The sequence below is a fragment of the Canis lupus genome, chromosome 23 (genome assembly GCF_011100685.1).
Source record: "Canis lupus familiaris isolate Mischka breed German Shepherd chromosome 23, alternate assembly UU_Cfam_GSD_1.0, whole genome shotgun sequence".
Classification (NCBI taxonomy): Eukaryota; Metazoa; Chordata; class Mammalia; order Carnivora; family Canidae; genus Canis; species Canis lupus.
In genome coordinates this window covers 25,901,602-25,924,683 of record NC_049244.1, presented here as the reverse complement: position 1 = coordinate 25,924,683, position 23,082 = coordinate 25,901,602, and the positions used below count along the sequence as shown (strand labels likewise).

The window sequence follows — 23,082 nt, the reverse complement described above, 5'->3', positions numbered from 1 at the left end:
AGTGGAGTATGCTTCAAGATGCCCTGCTCAGCTTCATGTAAAGAATTACACACATAAGGCAGGCAAAGCTAACTAGAGGCTCTCTCCTTGGTTTTCCAGTAGCCACATAATGCATCCGCATACAAAACTCACCTCCAGTCTTGTTTGAGTAACTCGACAAGGGGTCAATGCCCACTTCTTGTTCTTCTGGCTGCAGAGGATGTCTAGTTTCAGATAAGGAATGATACATTGTGAAAACCAGACAATGTCATCAAAAGTGACTACCTGGGAAATTAAGAGAGAGAGAGAGAAATGGTATTTTTTCTTATTGCTATGACTGGAAATAAATACACGATTGAAATGATTAAATGAGCATTACAGACATTAACAAGTTTTCCACAGGCTTCAGGGACTGTTAAAACACATTGGCAGGCATATGCAAGGAAGTGAAAAGTGGCACAAAATTTCCATTTCAACAATTTCTCCCCAAATTTGTACTTCACTGGTAACCATTACCTCAATGTTCAATCACATTTACTTTCAATAAACTTCTGCACAAAATGTTGAATTTTAAGTTAAATTATTGTCTCATTTATAACATCTTTTTGTTTCATTACCAATACATTTACAATAGAACTTTCAAAATATGGAAAATATAGCATATCCAAATCATTCATAATTGTATGAACTAAAAACAGAAGCCCTCTTAACATTTCATTTCAAAAAATATATTTTTAATGTGATCTAACATACTAAATATACTGATTATATAAATTATTGTGGGTATTTTCCATCCCATTAAAAAAGACCATATTATCACTTCAAATAAACCCCTAGTATTCCATTAAATAGTTATAATGATGCATATAACCAATTCCTTATTAGTAAACAGAATGCTTTCAGTTGTTTAACACTATAAACAGTTTCATGGTGAGTATCTTTTAGTAATATTTCTATGCAACATCTATGATTATTTCCTTAAGATAAATTTGGGAGGTCACTGCTGGGCCAAAACATGTATTAAAAAAAATAAGACTCCATAGCAAGTTTTGGCAAATTGTACTCTAGAAAAGGTTTTTATGTAAGACAATTCATTCCCGTGGACCCTCATTAACAATGGGAATGGGTAATTCATTTTATCGAATGTGAGAGGCACATTTTATATTGCATTTGCTTGACAACTAGTGAGATCACCAAAGGTTCATATGTTTTCTCTGATATTTATTATCTTTTGTGGATGGAGTTTATTATTATGATTGTCTTCATAATTTGTAAGTATGCTTTAAATATTAGGAATATTAAACCTTTGTCATATGATAGATATTTTTCTGAGTGTGTCAGTCTTCAAATAACATGGTGTTCTTGTGACATTAAGTAATTTTTTCATTTCTGTGTACACAATAATATCTATATCTCCTTTATGATTTCCACCTCAGGTATTATTACACTTACAAAGGCAAGATTATATAAATAACTACCTATTTTGTTTAGTCATTTTGAAGGTTTTCCTCCTGTATTCTGATTTCTAGAAATGATTTCAACTTAAACAAAGATGTTTTTAATTAATTATTGAAGTTTTTTTTTAAAGATTTATTTATGATAGACAGAGAGAGAGAGGGAGAGAGAGAGAGAGAGGGAGACACAGGAGGAGGGAGAAGCAGGCTCCATGCCAGGAGCCCGACGTGGGACTCGATCCCAGGACTCCTGGGCCAAAGGCAGGCGCTAAACCACTGAGCCACCCAGGGATCCCCTATTATTGAACTTTTTAAGCCACACTAACCACTTAAAAATTTTTTAATGTCTGTAAGATACAGATAACTGTACTAAATCAGAATCTTTCAAAAAAATAAATGGGCTCACTAATTTTCATCCAAAATAATGTAATACATGAAATTTTAAATTTCAAGAGAGAGGAGAGACATGATATAGGAAGAGTAAATGAGGAATGATAAGTTGGAAAAGCAAGCCCAACCAAAATGAGTATATAATTTTCCAGGATATGGACTCCAGTTATGAAGAAAAGGTTCCACAGAAGCCCATGAATACACAAATCTTTGACCACATTCTTCCCAACACAAAATTCTCCTCTATCCTTTATTTCTCCCCCAAAACATCTCACTCTGTAGAACAGTCTTGTACATTTTCTGAGTTTACCAGAACCCTCCAACTCTCACATACTTGCATAGTCAGATAGTAAAAAATCCTTTCCACCTTAGATTGTGGCTAAAGCAAAAGCAAAGGGGTAGGCAAAACCAACTTTAGAGAAAGCAGAAAACTTTCATTGCCAACATAAGATTTTCTAAAGCCATAATCAAGTCCTAAATCCAAAAATCTAGACAGCCGTCAGTTATTTGCTTCTTATGTGTGCAAATCAATCAACATATATTTAGCACTTAAAATACTGAAGGAATTCTGGAGAATATAATCTAGTAGAGGACAACAAAAAGTAAATGATCGGTTATATATGTTATAAAACAGAATCTGATAAATTTTGCTGATCAAATGAATAAACAGATTAATAAAGTTTTCTGCTATGGAGAAGTAAGGACCACCAAACTCAAATGCCTAATGGGGTCAAGCAAAAAAGCATTATTAATCAAAATCAGCAATGATTGAGAAGTGAATATAAGTCAAAAACCACATTTTTTCTTAAAGATTTTATTTATTTATTTATTTATTTATTTATTTATTTATTTATTTGTTTATTTATTTATTTATTTAATGAGAGACACAGAGAAAGAGGCAGAGACACAGGCAGAGGGAGAAGCAGGCTCCATGTAGGAAGCCTGATGTGTGACTTGATCCTGGAATTCTAGGATCACACCCTGAGCCGAAAGTAGATGCTTAACCACTAGGCCACGTAGGCATCCCAAGTCAAAACCACTTTAAATGTTTCATGTATACTCATCATTTCATCCTCCCAACAGCGCTACTGACATACCATCCTCATCCTTTTCATTTTACCAGAGAGAAAATGGAGGGATTAACTAATTTGTCTACAGTCACACTAGTAGTAAGTGCTGATGCCAGAATTTGAACCTACCTTGTCTAGCTCCAGAGATTACATTCTTTACTCTGGCACTATATTTGGCTTTCTGTAAGTCAATCAGACAAACAGACAAGGTATAAAACAAAGGAGTACAAGGGGATGGGTCTGTGAACAACTAAAACACCCTATACTCTGCTTTGATTTATTCAAGACAAGCTAGAAACCCAGAATTTTATGTGAAATCTCTTTAAAGTGCTGGTAAATAATTCAAATTAAAAAAAAAAAAAAACTGTGTGGAACAGATTAAACACATTTCAAAACTGTATTTGGCCCATGGACAACTATTTTAATGTTAAGATACATATTCTCCATACATTTTGTTATACTTTTGAAAATAGGAGAGAAAACATTTGAAAATGCATATTCCAAGAGCCAGATTTCCATAAAATTTCTTTAATGTCCTAGACATGTTTTCATATCATTACCTTAATTCTTTCTTATTATAGTACAATTCCACTGTTATAGACTTTATATACCTAAAATATACAAAAAGGGGATTTTATGTACTTTGAACTTTATGAGAAATAAACAAGTAACTACCAAACTGATATCAAAGTATATTTTTAAATGGAACTTTAAAAAAATACCTACCTTTTTTTTTTAATACCTACCTTTCTATAGCTAAAATACTCTACAACATGATGATGCTTATATATTCATTCAAGATTTTCAAAGATACTTAAGGTCTTTTTGACTCCTAAGAGAAAGTTAAGTTCAAGAAGTCATCACCGATTTAAGTAATAATTCTTTAGAAACTGACCTCTATGGTTATAACTGATAACCAACGTATAAAATTTACCAAATACAGGAGTCTACAACTAGCCCGTGAATAAGGGACAAGCAGGGCTAGGTAGGGGGCCATGGAATCAGGCTCACAAAAATCCCAAAAATGTGGAGATGAAAGGAAACCAAAAATAAATAAACCAGACCATCCTATCCCAGGTGCTAAGGGTGGAGTCCTGTTATAACAGTCACTTGTAACCAAGAAAGAATTACAAGACCCTAAAAAAGTAAGCCACTGAAGGTGTTACCACTAGTCCTGAACTCAATGATGTTATCAATAGAGATGTTAAAAGAATTTAGGTTTCCTGGTTGCCTTCCAATAAAAGACCAACCCTACAAGCCCCCCAGTGGCAACCCTGTAGGAACCCCTCTCACTCCTGAGAACTTTCTCTGTATCCTTGCTTAATAAACTTCTCTTTATTCGCTCTCCTTTATCCGGGATACTCAGTCTTCAACTCTGTGAGACAAGAACCTAACTCTCCCGCTTCAATCTGTATAATCAGGCATCTACTATATTCTAATTTATTATACCTATAGATCGAAACTGAATCACTAAATTCTTTTATATTCAAATAAAGTAAACCAGCTGAAAAGTAATAATGAGTTACTTTCAAGAAATTGAAGAAAAAGTCTCATAACGTTCTTACTTTTCTTTTAATTATGGATTTCAATAATAATCTGGTTCAAAAGTAACTTACTAAGCAGATATTGCTTTTTTTTTTGCTGTTTGGTTTTATTTTTTTATTTTGTTTTTAATCTTAATTCTAGTGTAGTTAACATACAGTGTTATATTAGTTTTAAGCATACAATATAGTGACTCAACAATCTTTTACCTAGAAAGATCAGACCATAGGAAAATATTTGAATTCAAATAGAGAATTAAGGCAATTTCTTAACCTGAAAATTTTAAGATAATTGCTATTAAAAGTCAAAATGGCATAAACATTTTGAAATGCACAATGCACCATTACATCTTTTACCCCTATTACAAACCCAGACTTCTATATTTGGTATGCCTTAATCTTTTCTATACAAAAAGCAGATAGAAAAATATGTAATAACCAAAAATATATATCTTAGAGTAAATGACTACTAAAATCCATAATTGATAGATTTCAGTTTTCTTAAATGTCATTCTGTCTCTAGAATTTCCCACAAAACCCTCAGAATTGTTAAAACTGAAGGCAATCTTATTTTTTCTAATTTAGAACATGCAGCAATATACCTTCCAAGACGTGAGAAAGGAGATATCCCTTCTTTGCTACATTACTATAAATAACAGTTAAATTTCCTGCTCCACATAAACTCAAAATTCACAAAACTCAAAATTGGTTGTGCAATATGGTTTTACTGCTATCCTGGTCACAGGAATTGACACTTTAGGCTAAAACTGCCATTTATAATCCAAGTCTAATCTTAAGGACAGTTATATTGGCTTTATAAGTCTGGTTCTTGTAATATTAAATCTTAGAATAAAAGTGATCTGCCTGAAAGAAGGAAGGTCTTGTGAAAAATAGTTAATATTTAATGAGAGGGTCAGAGTTAAGCACTAAAAGCTTAGAGGACAGTTTTAAAGTATAATATATACTCTGGAAAACTGTGTGGAGGTTCCTCAAACAGTTAAAAATATACCTGCCCTACGACCCCGCAATTGCACTGTTGGGGATTTACCCCAAAGATACAAATGCAATGAAACGCCGGGACACCTGCACCCCGATGTTTCTAGCAGCAATGGCCACGATAGCCAAACTGTGGAAGGAGCCTCGGTGTCCAACGAAAGATGAATGGATAAAGAAGATGTGGTTTATGTATACAATGGAATATTACTCAGCTATTAGAAATGACAAATACCCACCATTTGCTTCAACGTGGATGGAACTGGAGGGTATTATGCTGAGTGAAGTAAGTCAGTCAGAGAAGGACAAACATTATATGTTCTCATTCATTTGGGGAATATAAATAATAGTGAAAGGGAAAATAAGGGAAGGGAGAAGAAATGTGTGGGAAATATCAGAAAGGGAGACAGAACATAAAGACTGCTAACTCTGGGAAACGAACTAGGGGTGGTAGAAGGGGAGGAGGGCGGGGGGTGGGAGTGAATGGGTGACGGGCACTGGGTGTTATTCTGTATGTTAGTAAATTGAACACCAATAAAAAAAAAAAAAAAGGTATAATATATAAAATTTCAAAACAATATTATTTTCCACATCAAGTGAAGCAATACAAGCAGTCTCAAGTGAAAACTTCCAATTCTTAACATTATACAGACAAAAGGCTAGGTCAGGTCAACATTTTTTTCCTTTTAAAATGGTATCACATCAACAAAGCCTCTAGAAAAATAATTCATTCCCTGTGAATCTGAAGTTCTATGTATTCCAAAGTGTATTCATTCTTTTACAGCTTCCAATACATAGGCAGAGAATTAGCATTCTGAATTGTGTCTTCTAAAGACATCCATATTCAGAAAAGCTCATATAAGCATACTTCATTCATTTAAATTCTTGACTGATGGTAAACTTAAAAGTCAAACACTGAAATGACAGAGTAATATTGCTTTACATAAAGATACCTCCCATAAGAAAAGCATATCAAAGAGCTTAAATGAACTATTTCCAGAGCACGATTACAAAAGGGAAAGAGGATATAACATAAATACGTATCTGTCACAGATAGCATCCATTTACCATGATGGGTATATAACCTAAAACATGACATCTTAGCTATAAAAGCAACAAACTTTGATAAAAGCTGTATTTTCTTAATTAAGAGAGTAAGTGAACATTATAGAAGTTTCTATTTAAAAACCTCTTTTATTAAAAAATATTGGCAGCTAGAGGTAAATTTGATGTTTGGGAATAATGATGTTCTGAGGTCTTCATCAGAAGGAAGTGAAGGAGGTAGAAAGGAAGAAGGAAGAAAGAATGAAATAAAGAAGAGAGAAGGAAAACAAAGAGAAAGAATAAATCTCCCATTTTTAAACTCTGTCAATCTTGAATGCAAGACAGTTACGCTGGACTTTAAGTAAGTTAATTAAGTATTAAAATCAATCATCTGAAAGTCTTAATATTTAATATTGGTTAGATTGTATATCAAAGTAGTTTTATTATTTATTTACTCCAAACCTTTCCAGAATACTTCATCTGACAACAGGGGGTCTGTTTCTCACAAGATAAATGCATCTACAATGCCAAATAAATTATATATAAAAGCATTTGTCTTAATACATGTCATTCAATATTAAATATCGCTCATTGGTAAAATCTTGAACACCTAATTCACTTTTACTAACCACACAACTGTACTATTCAAGGGTTGCCAATTAAATAGGTATAGGAACACCGTTAAGGGTCTACATACTAAGGACAGTGATCAAAAGAAAATTAAAATTATAAGACTTAATTCTGATAGTTTCCAGGCTATCAGAACAAGATGTTTAGGGTAAATCATCCACTATAAAAATAAACTAGATTCATAAATAATATATATAATCAGAAATAAGTAGAATATATGAAATGTTCATAAGTGGGCTTAAGTATTTTATATTACAAAATAAGAATATAATTGGCCTTTCAAATATTCAAATGTTATAAATTAATAGAAAGTGGCAGTAGTGACTGTATAAACCAAGAGAAAATTCAGCATTATAAAAAGTGAAAGTGGCCTAACAAAAAGCTCTCCACAGTGTATCCTCATTTAGTCTCAGAGTTCTCTAGAACAGATAGATGCTCAAGATGCAAAGACTGGAAAAGTAGCTCAGCCAGTGACCAAATCTTTTGTTATTACACAGCCATACAAAATTACTTCCAATTGTTACTGTCCCTATTTTATAGAGAGAACACCTCTATCCTTTAAACTATTCAGTCAGGTTTTCATAAAATCAAGGTAACTATAACAAACAATTAGGAGTTCAAGAAGAATGAGCAATATTTGAAAAGAGAAAACCTTTTTGAAATGTCAGCCTTGAACATCAAAATTATACAGAATGATGAGGAACCAGGCTTATATTGCATATAAATACGAGAGCATATTAGTCTGCATTTAATTACCAGTTCAAACAACAACCTGATCTAACCTTTGACAAGTAAAATAAATGTCCTGAATAATTTAACTAAAGTAAACATTTGCTGTTAATGCTAGCTAATTATAGTAAGAGCTGGAAAGAGAAGGGGAAAAAGAGATGATGAAGAGAAAGGAAGAGAAAGAGTGATGAATTTTTTTAAAATTAATACTGAGATCTTCAACTCATTGAAACATGATTATTTTCAATGAATTTAACTTACATAAAAGGACAAACTCAGTTGAACATAGCTGCTTTGTAAATACTCAAATAAAGAAACATTATTGCTGATTAGAGATTTTATTCTTTCAGTTGGTAAAAATCACTAGCCTACCATGGAGATAGGAAAACTAGGTATAGATGAATTAGGGTACACCTCTTCATCCAACTAGCTCAAAGTTTAATGAGGAAAGAGCCCAGAAAATAGGTTGCAAGACTTAGCACTAGCTAATTAATTAAAATTATTAACTGAAGTAAAAATACAGATGCCCAATTAAATTTGAATTTCAGAAAAAAAGTAATATTTGTAACATATTTATACTAAAAGGTATCCATAATTTACTTGATATTCAAATTTAATTGTGCAACCTGTTCTTTATCTAACAACCCTACCAGTAGATAAACAAAGATGAGTATCTATGGGAAAATATGTGGTATGCTTATTACAGGAGTCCCAAGGATTAAATGAGATCAAAACTCTGAGAGTAAGATCCAAAAAAAAACTTACCCCAAAGCAGGAAAGAGGTGTTTTTCCAAAGTTCTATGTAGTAATCACTTAATGGAAAAGACAAAGATACACTACTCAAATGACCTGAGCCCACAGCAACTTGTCTTTCAATCTCCCTAAGTAACTGCAAAGAAATATAATAATAAACAAATGAACAAACCAACTTTTTAATGGCAATCATCAGCTACCAAATGCAGAAAAATTTAACAATCTGACAAAAACCTAAGAGCTGCTGAGAACTCAGCTGAATGGAGACAGAGTACATGACTATTTTTATAGGGAGATTGTCTTTACCCCTAAGGAATACAGGTGCATTAAGGGAAAAAAACAAAAGACAACACAGAGAAAACTGAACTTTGTTAACTTGTTGAGATCACTCTTACTGAAATATATATTTTCATTCTCATATTGTAAATAAAATGTTAGTAAATATGCATGATACATTAGAATCTAAGCTCTGAATGTGACCTTAAATTTAAAAAAAAAAATGCATAATGTGAAGACATTTCAAACTCCATATGAAAACGCCAATTTAACTGATTAGTGACTTCAAAAATGACTAGCTTATTTGCTCATGTGGTAGTAGCTTCTATATATTTGGCATAAGAACCAAGAAGCCTGTTTGAACACAAAAATGTTTCGACTATAATAGAAGATCATCATTATTTATAGGGACAAGAAAAATTCCAATTCTCCAACCTAATGACGTATAAATATATATAGATATTCTACAATTCTACAGAAAATAACAATCACTTAAAAGAGTAATTTATCTAAAATAATGAATTTGGAAAGTGATAGGAAAGTGATAGGACTTGAAGGATTGTCTCAGTCTTTGCTATCCTGTGTTGATTGTAATGGTTCCATCTTTTCCATCTCCAAAAGAGACTTGTGTACATATAACTTCTGTGTTTACTAACACCCAAACCATTTAGATGTTCATTTAAGAAAACAGAAGTATATATATAGCTTAACAATGTAAACATTATGGGCCATCAAAATGAGACTAAAATTGTCTACATTTCGTTTTTACAAGATGATAAATTTAAAGCACTGATAAAATGAAATATAGATAAAGAAAGAAGAGTTAAGTATAAAAGACAGAAAATGAAACACAACGTTCACATGATATCCTGATGTCACAAGGCATAAGGGTTCTATAGCTACTATTGAAGAATTTTTCAAGACATCAATGCATACTGAAAAACCAGAAAAATTCCTTGAATGCCATGAAGAACAAATGAAGACCTGAAAGGATTGATGAAAGAGTGCAATTAACAAAACAATAAATACACAAATAGTAATGTGGGTATACACGGGGACAAGAGAGAGGCTACACAAACCATATTCCAACAGCCAGACAGTTTTACTAATAAATATACATACTTCTTCCTGTGTATATACTCTAGCAGAAGACAGTAGCACATTTTCTCAAAAACTTCACGGAACAATAAATGTTTAAAAGATAAGTACATTAGGCATATATATTTCTTAGCATACTGATTTAAATAAAAACACTGCACAATTTCTAAAATTTTCATAATGTATGCCTAAACCTCAGCAAACACTTTAAAGGTGGACTATAAACTTCATGCCATGCTTTACCATTTACAAAACAAGGACACAGTCACTTGGAATTATAATGTGCTATTTATGTATTGAGTTAAGTAAATAGAGATCTGAAGTTTTGAAAACTGTTTAGGAAAAAAAAAGAAAAAGAAAACTGTTTAGGACCTGGAAATTTTATCTTAACTTCTAATAGAACTAACTAAACATGATCAAGCACTTCAGGTGACATTATTATAAGGTAATTTTTTCCTATTGAGGCTTTTGAAACCAGATAATAATCCCGCACCCCCCCCTCACCGCCCCACAAATCCAAATATACTCTCACTTTGCAAAAAAATAAAAATAAAAGAATTAAAGATTTATTTATTTAAGTAAGGAAGAGCGCACAACCAGGGAAGAGAGGGAGAGAAGTAGGATCCCCGCTGAGTAGGAAGCCCAATGTTCAATTCCAGGACCCTGGGATCATGACCTAAGCCAAAGGCTCAGTAATAAGGGAACATAAGTGGTCAAAGCAGTAAACTTATATAGTTACACAAATACATTGGTATGATCTTTTCTCTTTCTTGTATGAGAAACTAATATTTTGCCTTTTAGTATGACATGGATTATTTTTATATGTCATGCACATCTTCTTGGAACATTAGGATTATTTTGTACAAAATTATTCCAGCAATTTACTGACAGAGGAATTTTAAACCCCCCAAAAATGTATGAAAACTAATCCATATTTTTCAGTAACTACTAAAATTTCACAATGGACATAGTGACTGAAATTCTTTTTTTTTTTTTTTTTTTTCTTTTTAAAGATTTCATTTGGGCAGCCCCGGTGGCTTAGCAGTTTAGCACCGCCTTCAGCCCAGGGCATAATCCTGGAGACCCAGGATCGAGTCCCACATCGGGCTCCCTGTGTGGGGCCTGCTTCTCCCTCTGCCTCTCTCTCTCTCTCTAATAAATAAATAAAATCTTTAAAAAAAAAAAAAAGATTTCATTTATTTATTCATGAGAGACACAGGGAGAGAGGCAGAGATGTAGGCAGAGGGTGAAGCAGCTCCCTGCCAGAAGCCTGATGTAAGACTTGATCCTAGAACTCTGGGATCAAGCCCTGTGCTGAAAGCAGATGCTGAACCACTGAGCTACCCAGGCATTCCTGAAATTCTTGATATATACTTTCTTTAAACCATCTCATTTCAAAAATTATTTTATTACATATCCTGTCTAAGTCTATGAGCTCTTAGGCAGGCCTTATACATACATCCATAGTTAAATAAGCAACCAAATAAAAAAATGGATCATGAAAAAGTCTTCATGGGAATCATGTTAACACAAAATTAAATTTTAAGATATATCTTAACATTTAATGCAATCTTATTGATGACAAATCTAGTAATTTTAATCTATAATTGAAATTGCTAGATCAAATTGTTTGCCTATCTTTAACAAAATATTGCCAAAATTCTACTCAAAGTGGCTATACCAATTTACGTTTTGGTATGGGACAGTTCCTATTTCTCTACACCCCTGCTAGCTCTTAGTATCATGGGCCTTTTTCTTCCCCCCAATCTGAATGGTATGAAGTGGTATCTCATTGTGGTTTTTATTAGCATCTCCCTGACTACTTCCTGATTGAAAATCCTTTCATCTGTTCTATTAGTCAGGGTTCTCCAGAGAAACAAACCAATAGAAGATTTCAAAGAAAAAAATAGGAAAAACAGGGAGTTTTATTATAAGGAATTGGTTCTCACAATTATACACCTGGCAAGTTCAACTGGTAAGGATAGGAAGATAGGCTGGAGATGCAGGAAAAGCCAATATTCCAGTTCAAAGGCTGTCAGATAGGAGAAGTCAATGATATGGCTGGAAGGCCATTAGACAGAGATGACGCAGATGAAGTCCCAGTCAGTCTGCAATAGAATTCCTTTTGCCAGGAGTAAGGTCAGGCTTTTGTTCTATTCAGCACTTCAACAAATTAGTTAAGGCCCACCCACGTTATAAAGGCCAATCTGCTTCTGCCCGTTTAACTAATAATTTCATCCAAAACACCCTCACAAAAACACCTGCAATAATGTCTGACCAAATATCTAGGAATACCTGTGGCCCACTCAAGTTGATGCATAAAAGTAAACTCTCACATCTATATACTAGCCATTTGGGTCTCCTTTTCTAAGAGCTTCCTATTCATATCTTTTGCCCAGTTTTCAGCCATGTGGTGGTCCTTTGCTTGATAATTTATAGGATTTAAAAAATAAATAAATAAATCCTGGATACATAGTAACTTTATTTTTTTTTTAAGATTTTATTTATTTATTCATGAGAGACACAGAAAGAGAGGCAGAGACACAGGCAGAGGGAGAAGCAGGCTCCATGCAGGGAGCCCAATGTGGGACTCAATCCTGGGACTCAAGGATCAGGCCCTGGGCTGAAGGCACGCGCTCAACCACTGAGCCACCCAGGCATCCCCATAGTAACTTTAATACAGTATTAGGGATCCCTGGGTGGCGCAGTGGTTTGGCGCCTGCCTTTGGCCCAGGGCGCGGTCCTGGATATCCGGGATCGAGTCCCAAGTCGGGCTCCCGGTGCATGGAGCCTGCTTCTCCCTCTGCCTGTGTCTCTGCCTCTCTCTCTCTCTCTCTCTCACTGTGTGCCTATCATAAAAAAATAAAAGTTAAAAAAAAATTTAAAAAAATACAGTATTAAAAAAAATCAGAAGTATGGGGATGCCTAGGTGGCTCAGTGGTGGAGTGTCTACCTTCAGCTCAGGTCATGATCCCAGAGTGTCTTGACACTGAGAATCTGCATCAGGCTCCCTGTTCAGTGAGGAGTCTGCCTTGCCCTTTCCCCCAGCTCATGCTCTCTCTCTCTGAAAGAAAGAAAGAAAGAAAGAAAGAAAGAAAGAAAGAAAGAAAGAAAGAAAGAAAGAAAGAAAGAAAAGAGGAAAGAAAGAAAGAGAGAGAGAGAGAGAGAGAGAGAGAGAGAAAGAAAGAAAGAAAGAAAGAAAGAAAGAAAGAAAGAAAGAAAAGAAAAGAAAAGAAGAAAACCAAATTTCCCTTTGTAAATAGGGCATAATGAAAATAGATTATGTTCCTGAACAAAAAAGAAATAAAAATGATTATGATAATTTGGTTCAATGCTTTCTCTACGCTAAGAGAGGTATTCAGTACTGATGATAACTAGTATTTTACTAAATGCTTGGTAAATGCCAGACACTGTGCTTTATGTTGTTATCCCATTTAATCTCCTCAGCATCTTACCAGCATCTTATCATTATCATCTCTATTTTATATATGTGGATATTGAAACTAGCAGGTTAAGGATAGCAGCTCAATGGCACACACTAAGAGGATGGGACATGAATTCAGAATTAATTTAGAAATTCATTTTAAGACATCCCTACTGGCTTCCCACTATGTCTATTGGCACTAGGAAAGGAACACCACAGAATAAAGAACGAGGAGAGGCAACATCCTTGCTGTCTTGACACTCAGAATCTGATAGGAGGCAAAATACAGAAAATGTACATAGCATGTAATGCAGGACAGCATCCCATAGCAAAGGAGATGTATTAGGAGAGCTCCAGCCCTAAAAGGTCAAGAGATAATCATGGTTCCATTATACCTGCTGACATATAAATACATCTACAGGTTCTCAATGCCTTTCATGATCTACCCTCATCTAACTTTCTAATCTTCTCCTTCATATCTTTTCATTTTCTAAAGACATCCACTATTCTCCTACCTCTTTCTATTTATTTGGGCAACTACTCTTGGTCAAGAAAACCTATCCCACTCCATTCCTGTCTCTCTGAAATATTTTCTTAAAAAAAATCAAAAACATGATCTGGCAAGTAACAGTAAATATTACTGAATAAATATCTATCAGACCAGATCCTATTAATTACTTCCCAAAGTTCATCTCAATTGCTCCTTCTCCTAACTCCATTCCATTCTGCTCTTAACAGTTAACATGATCAGACACTGGATCATGTAAAAGCCAAACCCATATTTCTACTTCCAGTAAGGAAAAAGTGAGCAAAAACAGGCTGTCTTCTGAGAATATGAAATAGCAAGAATAGCCCTAAGAAGAAAAGCCCCTGCTAGAATATACCAGCATCATACTTCTTTCCACTACTATGCTTTACAATATCCACAAAAGAAAACTTCCATAATCTACTTTTGTTGACAGAAGTAATAGTCATATTTTCTAGGCTCAATTTGAGGAAATGCCCTTATTAACTATCTGACCGTAGGTAAGCTGGTTAAACTCCTTGTCCCTCAGTTTCTTTAAAGTAAAATGAGAAAATACCCATTTCACAGGTTTTTTGGGGATTAAACTAACAAACCTGAAGAACTGAGCAAAATACTGGGCACATACATAGTAAGCACTCCATAAATACTAGCTATTATTGTTATTACTATCACCATCCTTGCCACTACTCTGATGGAGATGTTTATACGATTGGGTTATTCGAATGAGAGCAAAGACAGAAGAAGGGCACTTTCAGTTCAAAAATACAAATCCTTCAAATAATCCCATAAGATTTGTTCTCTATCTTATATACTGCAATTAGATTTCACATAATATTTTCTCATTTTGTTTACTGAGAAATAAACGAAGGAAGCAGAAACTGGAGAAAGCAGGGGCTACACAGGTGTAACATTCATTTAATTTAGTAAATACTTGTTGGACCCTCCCGTATGTCAGCAGCTAATCTAGAAGGTAGTCATTTAGAAGTGAACAAGACAAAGTCTCTGTCCTCAGAGAATTTACATTCTAGGGAAAGACAAACAATAAACTAAGCATAAAAAATAATTGACATGTCAAGAGGTAACATACGTTATGAAGAAAATGTAAATAGGATAAGGGGCAGAGAATGATGGGGCATGACTAAGAGCTTATTTGGGAGCTGGGAGCTTATTTGTGAAAAGTAGTATTGGGAGGCCCTGAGAAGGTGTTGGCATTTGAATATAGTGAGTGAACAAGCCACTATAGATCACTTGAGGGCAACGTTTACTGGGAATATCAAAGCAAAGTCCCTAAAATAGCAAACAGCTAGGAGTTTTGGAGGGATAAAGAAGGGTGAGGCGTGGAGTGAAATGGAGGTGGGAGGGGGAAAGGAGAGGGGCCCCTTATGTCCTTTAGGGCAATGAAAGGACTCTCGTTTATACTTTGGATGGAAAGGCATGAGGGGCCTTTTTGCACGGGAGTGTGAGATGACAAGAAAGAGCTGATGTTACATGTCGCAAATGAGGAAAAGCATTGAGCACTTGGGTCAGCCACTCAGGACCTTCTTCAGAAAAGAGTCTTTCCTCAGGAAGTTAAGAATAAAGGTAAAGATCAGTCCTAGAAGTAATTTCAAGACTATGGTATACTAGAAGGAGGAAGATAAGGTAAAAAGGAGTCACCATAGAAAAAGTATAGCAAAGAACAGAAAACCAAGTCACACAAAAGGGCATCTTGCCAGATGACAGTCCTTAAAATGCTCCAGTATTTTTGGAGAAATGAAATACCTACTATCAAGCAATTAATCAATAAAATTAAAGAGCCATATAATAGTACAATACTAAATGTAATTTGATTTTATTTTGTATGAATTCAAGTCCTTTTAGTAAATGACAACTACTGAAGGTCAGGATCTCCTTGCCCAGTATCTGTATATCAAGTCCTAATAAGAGAAAATGTAAGGGGAGGATGAACATGTGAATGAGCTGGGGAAAGAAAACCTTGACCCCAACTCACACAAGCTCTGCTTTGTGAGGCACAAAGGCAAAACAAAACTGAAGTCTCTTCTTTCACTAATTAAAAATATTGCCCTTCCTCAAAACTATTTCAGTTAGAAACTGCTAGTGGTAAGACCGCATCAGATAAATTTATTAATAGAATCAGTATAGAATAGATTTTATGAATTGTCTGATAGGTCAACAGACATTTAGTGGTTACTAGCCCTCTCAGCTATAGGATATGAATTACAAGGGACTAAGTTTAGTCGGCTCTAACAAGTCTTCTGGATTTTGGCTTTATGTAGTATATGTATCCATTATTGTACTTTTGTTTCTGGAACAATTTTTAAAGCAGACAAATCTGTAAATCTAGGAACCCAGTGTCTGTCTATAGATGTAGATACATCACATACTCCTTCATTTTACCTCACAGTGAAATAAAATATTACTTTTAAAATATAAGGCGATAGGGGAGCCCCTGTGGCGCGCAGTGATTTAGCACCGCCTGCAGCCCGGGGTGTGATCCTGGAGACCTGGGATCAAGTCCTATGTCGGGCTCCCTGCATGGAGCCTGCTTCTCCGTCTGCCTGTGTCTCTTCCCCCTCCCCACCCCTCTGAATAAATAAATAAATCTTAAAAAAATAAAAAATAAATAAAATAAGGTATAAGGCATTATTATCTTTTACTTAAGTAACCAAGATCAAAACTGTAGTTCCTGAAATGTGTGGTGAGGTTTTCTACAGCAATGGCAAAAAGCAGACAAGAGAATTAGTATACATACTTTACTCCCTAAAGAAATAGGTCAAATGAGAACCTCTAGTCCAGAGCTAGTATAACTACACAGAATTAAATAGCTTACATTAGAAATTTTCCATCCTTCAAGATACAAAAGCAATATATCTAATACATTAGGGGAAGAAATTTAATCACAGATTCAAAAATCTTAAACTACTCAAAAAATGTCCATATTCTCTTTATTAGTGGAAAATAAGTCTGAAATATAAAAAGATGCCCCTTGGGATGTCAAGTATGTCTCCTATCTAAATCTTATTAAACGTATATGTATATAGGTCAATGGATAAAGCAAATTTAAACTAGAACAGAAAATCTGATTCAGATTCAAATTAACATCTTCCTTTTACCTATTCCTTCTGGCAGTACTTGAAAAATCTGTAGCAACAAACTATCACTTCATTATCTTCCCACAAGATACTGGTTTTCTCTAACACTTCACAATGCCTCTGAGATAGCATATCTGACATAACACCTCCACTTCTCTCCAGAATTTAACAAGATAAAGAAAAGGCAGGAAGAAAGTAGTCAATGTTGGTGTTACACATGCAAGAATCTACCATGAACATTCAAATTAAATATATACCTCAAACCATTTTAACTATTTTTCCATAAAGGTATCTGACATGTTCTGAGTTCATATTTCCCTTTAAAGCACTTAAGACACTGTAGGGTCATTTATTAGTGTTAACTGATGGCATTCAATAGCTAATGGTAGGAGGACCAGATCCATTAAACTTAAATATGACTAAAACAATGTATAGTGTGATTCAAAGGACCCAAAGTGATTGTTTTAATGATTTTTCTTTAATCATATAAAGCTGAGTAATCAAATATAGTCTTTGAAGAAGGCTATTTACTTTTTTTAACCTAAACAGGATCTCTCAAAGATAAAATAAAATGGTGAGTTCTCAATTCACCTAAGTACTCAATATCAAACTTGCTTGATTATGTAACAATATAAAGTTTAAACTTTATTCTGTGATACTATTAAAATGAAGATGTCATTGAGTAGTTTTACCTACTTTGTAATAATACCCAGAATGTAATGACCTACATGCAAAAACATGCAGGATTTTCAGGGTTGTATCACAAATTAGATCTAGACGTAAGGAAGTTCACGTATTTCTCTCCAACCAATTCCCTCCTCTGAGCCATCCCCCAACAGGTTTATCCCAGTGCTTTTTAGCATCTGTGTGCTTCAGTACAAGCATTCAGAGGGCAGGAATCAGGCCCAGACAATGTGCTCTCATGGCCCCTAGCATAGCTCCATTTGCACATGATGCTTATTAAACCCTAGCTGAAAGGCATTTGACAATACAATTACTGAAAAATTCAATGCTCACCCAGCTTGTGAAATCTTGTGCCTTGTACCTTATGATTTCAGCAGTGCCATGTGTGCTGTGATAGTTAAGGACCTGTCAATGTTTCCATTATAAACTCTGGTTTTCAGAGGTTTGTATCTTGGCCTATAAAAATAGATTCCGGTCTGTAACTTGGCATGGAAAGTACTGGTATCAGCCCAAGAGAACATTTTTTGTTCCAAAGATTAAAATAAAAATCTGTTTCGTAGTTTTAAGTTAAGAGAGTGTTAAAAGGGGGGGAGGGGAGGGTGGGTGGAGTATAGAATGTTTTTAAAAACACACACAAAAAACCAATGCTCTATGTCTCACTACTGCTTCATTTTAAATTTTGAAATGATTAACACAATATAAACCAATGATACTGCGTAAATGAAAAACCTAAAAAGAGTTTTAATTAAAAACATTATGGCGGTTACCAAAAAAAAAATCATAAATTTTTAAACAACTACATATGTAGTATCTCAAATAATCCCCACATTTAAAGATTGTCCAAGTACTCACTGACAGTAAACCAAAACTATTTCAAAGATATGTTTTACCAGATATGTAAAAATTACTTTTTAATGAATCACTAAATGTAGATTTACTTCAGATTAGTGGAGACAATCTTCAATCCTACTTCAATTTATGCATCAAGAAGTTTCTACAGTATATTATAACTTAATGTAAGAAACTGTGAGGTAATCTTTATGTACTGTTTGTTAAAGACTAGTTTAAGTTTCGTGTTTTCTTTTTAGCTTAACATAGATGTTTTCTTCAAAAATATAACAGCAGTATGTAACACTGGTGTGCCTTCAAATAAACACATTTTGAAACAATAATTTATATTCTGTCAAAGGGGGTATAAACTGGTATAACCTCCTTGAAGGATGATTTGGAAGTAGCTATCAAAATTACCTGTGTGTGTGTGTGTATTTGACCTTGTAATTACATTCTTTTTTTTTTTTTTAATTACCTTGGATCAGTTCTTCTTTTTTTTTTTTTTTTTAAGATTTATTTATTTACTCATGAGAGACAGAGGGAGAGAGAGAGGCAGAGACACAGGCAGAGGGAGAAGCAGGCTCCATGCAGGAAGCCGGATGTGGGAATCGATCCCAGGGCTCCAAGATCAGGCCATGGGCTGAAGGCGGCGCTAAACTGCTGAGCCACCTGGGCTGCCCTTGTAATTACATTCTTAAGGAAACTATACTACGAATATACCTGCACATATGAAATAATACAGATATATCTTTTATATATGCATGTGAGTTTCTAGTGTGAATCTTTTTAAAAATATTCTGTATTCCACTCACAAGAATAGTTCTCACGGAATTTTTAAAATAGCAAACCTAAATGTCCATCAACTGGGAAGTTGTTAAATAAGTTATTCTAAAGGCAGACATGGTATTACTATATAGCTTTTTAAAAAAGAAAGAAGAGGAAGACAAACAAAAGAATGATTCATTGATACAGAAAGTCTTCCAAGGTACAATGATTACTGAAAACAGCAAGGTCCTATGTTACCATCTGTAGAGGGAGAAAAACTAGGAAAGAAGAATATATAGACATATATTGGGGGGGAGAAGAGAGATTTATTTCCTTGCTTCTACATGCATAAAACATTTCTAGAAAGACACACAATAAACTAACAATAAAAATTAAGGTTTCCCATAAAAATAATTTAATAACTTTGGGTACCATTCCTAATCAAGGTCTCAATATCAGATAATATAACCAAAAGAATATTAGAAAGAAAAAATACATGTAACTCTAAGCTTCTATAATTACTGAAAACAATAAAATTAGGCATTGTACAGTATACTTATATTCATAATATATGAGTGGTTCTCAAATATTGGTGCATACAGAATCACTTTAAGATCTTACTAAAACACGGATTTTTTGGACTCCACCCTTAGAATTTCTGATCCATAGGTCTGGAACAGAGCCTAAGAATTTGCTTTTTTTTTTTAACTGTCCCCAGGTAAGGTTGCACTGCTGATCCAGAGACCACACTTGGAGAACATCTGTTCTAGATAAATGAGTACCTGTTCAAAGTTGTACATAAAAACCCACCTACTACATTATAAATACAATTTCATTATTCCCAATACTCTGATAATGCGTGTTTTCCTAAAATTTAAGAAATCTGGGTGGTGGGGTAGATAATGCTTTAAATTATTCTAAACAAGGTAAAATAAAGTGCAAGAGGAGACAAGGGAATTAGTTCTATTGTACTTTTCCAACAGCCTCCCATCCCCTATTTCTGCCACTAGATGGAAACCAGTACAATGATTAGTTGTCAAACTGCAGATATAAATTGAAAAACAGTAAAAGTGAGGTGAAACTTACATTACATAGTATTAATTATAAAGGGACATATATCTGTGGGCCCCTATCCTACATTAACTGTAGAATGGCCATTTTTACTTTTTGATTCATTGTAAATGTCATTAGCCATTGGCCTATCAACTGTATCAACTTCAAAGAGAGTTATTACTAGTTGAATTATGATGCCTCTAAATTCTTATGTTTAAGTCCTAACCTCCAGTACCTCAGAGCATGCTCTTATTTGGAGACAGAGCCTTAAGGAAGAAATGAAGTTAAAATGATATCATGAAGGTGGGCCTTCATGTAATATTACTGGTGTTCTTATTTATAAGTGGTATAAAAGAAGCCATTTAGACACCTACAGATGGAAGATGTGAAGTGAAGACACAGAGAGAAGACAGCCATCTGCAAACCAAAGACAGGAACCTAGAGCTAGAGCAGTTCCTTTCTCTACAGCCCTCAGAAAGAACCAACACCTACCTCACCTCAGACTTTTAGTATCCAAAACTGTGAGACAGTACATTTCTTTTGTTTCTGGCACTAAGTTTATGACACTTTGCTATGGCAGCCCTAGCAAACCAATACAGGGGCTTTCTCTTTTATTTACTTTTTTTCCACGTTAAAAGGCTGAATGACTACTATAAGCAATGTAATGCGTCAAGGGCTAAGACCACAAAAATGAATAATTTTTGTCTTCAAGGAGCTTACAATCTAATGGTTCATTACTTACAGCATAAATATTCACTTAGTCACCACTAAGATTTCAACCATTGTCTCAAGTTTTTGGTGCTTGATTCAATGGGTCATCCACAAAATAAAAGATACCAACACTGAATTCCACTTCACTTCTGCCACCATTCCAATTAGAGCACTCTACTTGCTGCCTTAGTGCAAACCTGTCTAACTGGCCTCTTTCCCTCTCTCCAACCTATCACATGCATTGCTGACAACACTCTTCTTGACAGCACCCTTCATCAAAGTTTCCTGGTTAAAATGTTTCAATAAAGTTCTTAAAAGAACATTCACTGTTTCTCAATCCAGGTTATAGTCAAGTCAATACTTTACAAAAGATGTACATAACTTTAAAAACCATTGATTTAGTTTGCACCTAGGAAACTGAAATGTCTTTAAGAGAAGCTATATCATAAAGGAGTAGCAATATCATAAAATATCATTTAATACACCTGCACATAACTATACTCCCTTAAGTAACTCTAAGTCACAGGACTAATGACCTCAGTTTATTAAGTAGTGAGGGTACAAATTGATAGCTGTTCTTAATCTGTGGTTGCTTCATAAAGTATCTGTAACTATCACAGAAATCCTATCTCTAGATTCTGAAACTTCTATGTAAAGTTCTCATGGGGAGTTTATATTTTACACAACTTCATTCTATATTGTGCATTGGGCTTACAAATATGGCCTCAATTAGAAATGAAAATTTAACTTTGAATTTCTTGTCAAATTATCAAATGTGTCAACTACTGATTTAACATATTTTTTAAAAAATTTTTTTAGTATTTATTTATGATAGGCACACAGTGAGAGAGAGAGGCAGAGACACAGGCAGAGGGAGAAGCAGGCTCCATGCACTGGGAGCCTGACATGGGATTCGATCCTGGGTCTCCAGGATCGTGCCCTGGGCCAAAGGCAGGCGCCAAACTGCTGCGCCACCCAGGGATCCCTGATTTAACATATTTTTATATAGTTATCCCATTTGTTTTATTTTGATAAAACTGAGAATATTCAATTCCCAGGGAAAAATAATTGTTAGCACTAAATTTTCTCTAGAATTTCTCCTCCCTTTTCTTTTCAACAGTGATCAGTTATATGGTTTAGGAAGCCAACTAGGCTGCTGATACTACTCCATTATGTTACATGTAAATAAATTTCACACCTTCAAAATTATTAAAGTGCAAAATAGTATTTCTTGGCCTCCTTATACATAATATTCCAGTGTCGTTATTTCTTTTAGTTCCCGGAGAGAACATCTCTTATTAGTCCTACAATTAAATGATTCAGCAACCAGCCACACTATCTTTGCCTTTTAACAGTTCCAATCAGTAGCAGATCTAGGTGTAATCAACAGCAGCAGGGGGCTTTAGGAAGCAAAACAAAACAAAAACAGTAGGAATCTTTACTAGAATACAGTAATTGATACAGGGGAACATTATAGGCTATTTTAATCCAAGTTAATCTAAGATATTAGAGTCTGATTTTATAATCAGAAGTGAAACGAGCAGGACAACTTCTGAGTATCTGAAAACAGAACAAATGTCAAACAGTTAATAAGGTTAAAATGAAAGAGGACTGTTTTCAAATGAATCCTCTCAGTCTCAGAAGGGTCATTACTTCTGTTTTGGTTATTTAGCACCCATTTAGCTGATAAATTAAAGCCCTCCTTACCTCCTACTGCTACCATGCCTAACCAATTTCATATCACATACTTATAAAATTAAGGCATCTCAGAGTAACTAGCAACGCTCTTACTCCTTTAAAGAAACATTTAAAATTTTAGCAGCAACATCAGAACAGTCTTAAAATGTAATTTTGCATTTCTTTCATTTTCATATTTTTGATTCCCTATCCGAGAGTGTTGGGAGTTAAGTGCTATGACTGGTGCTACTTAATAGCATGCAGGTAGTACAGTGATTTATTTACATGTGAAATCAAAAGCCAATGGTAATATCATGTGATGACTACAAATTTTAACTCTACAAAAATCCACAAATGGAAAT

The 23,082-nt window shown here is 34.5% G+C and overlaps 1 protein-coding gene across 8 annotated transcripts in view; it reads right to left on the bottom strand.

Moving 5' to 3' along the window:
- Positions 1-23,082, bottom strand: part of TBC1D5 (TBC1 domain family member 5) — a 542,853-nt gene that overhangs the window by 344,754 nt on the left and 175,017 nt on the right. For 5 of the 8 annotated variants that reach the window (XM_038570747.1, XM_038570746.1, XM_038570750.1 and 2 more), the window contains one exon: positions 133-264. The exons of 1 other annotated variant lie outside the window; for it this stretch is intronic. In XM_038570747.1, coding sequence (XP_038426675.1) covers positions 133-229 — 97 coding nt within the window. In that variant the 5' untranslated portion in view covers positions 230-264. Of the gene's footprint in view, positions 1-132; positions 265-3,022; positions 3,075-8,595; positions 8,720-23,082 lie in introns of all 8 variants that reach the window. 2 more of the 8 variants (XM_038570749.1, XM_038570748.1) reach the window with 2 other exon arrangements.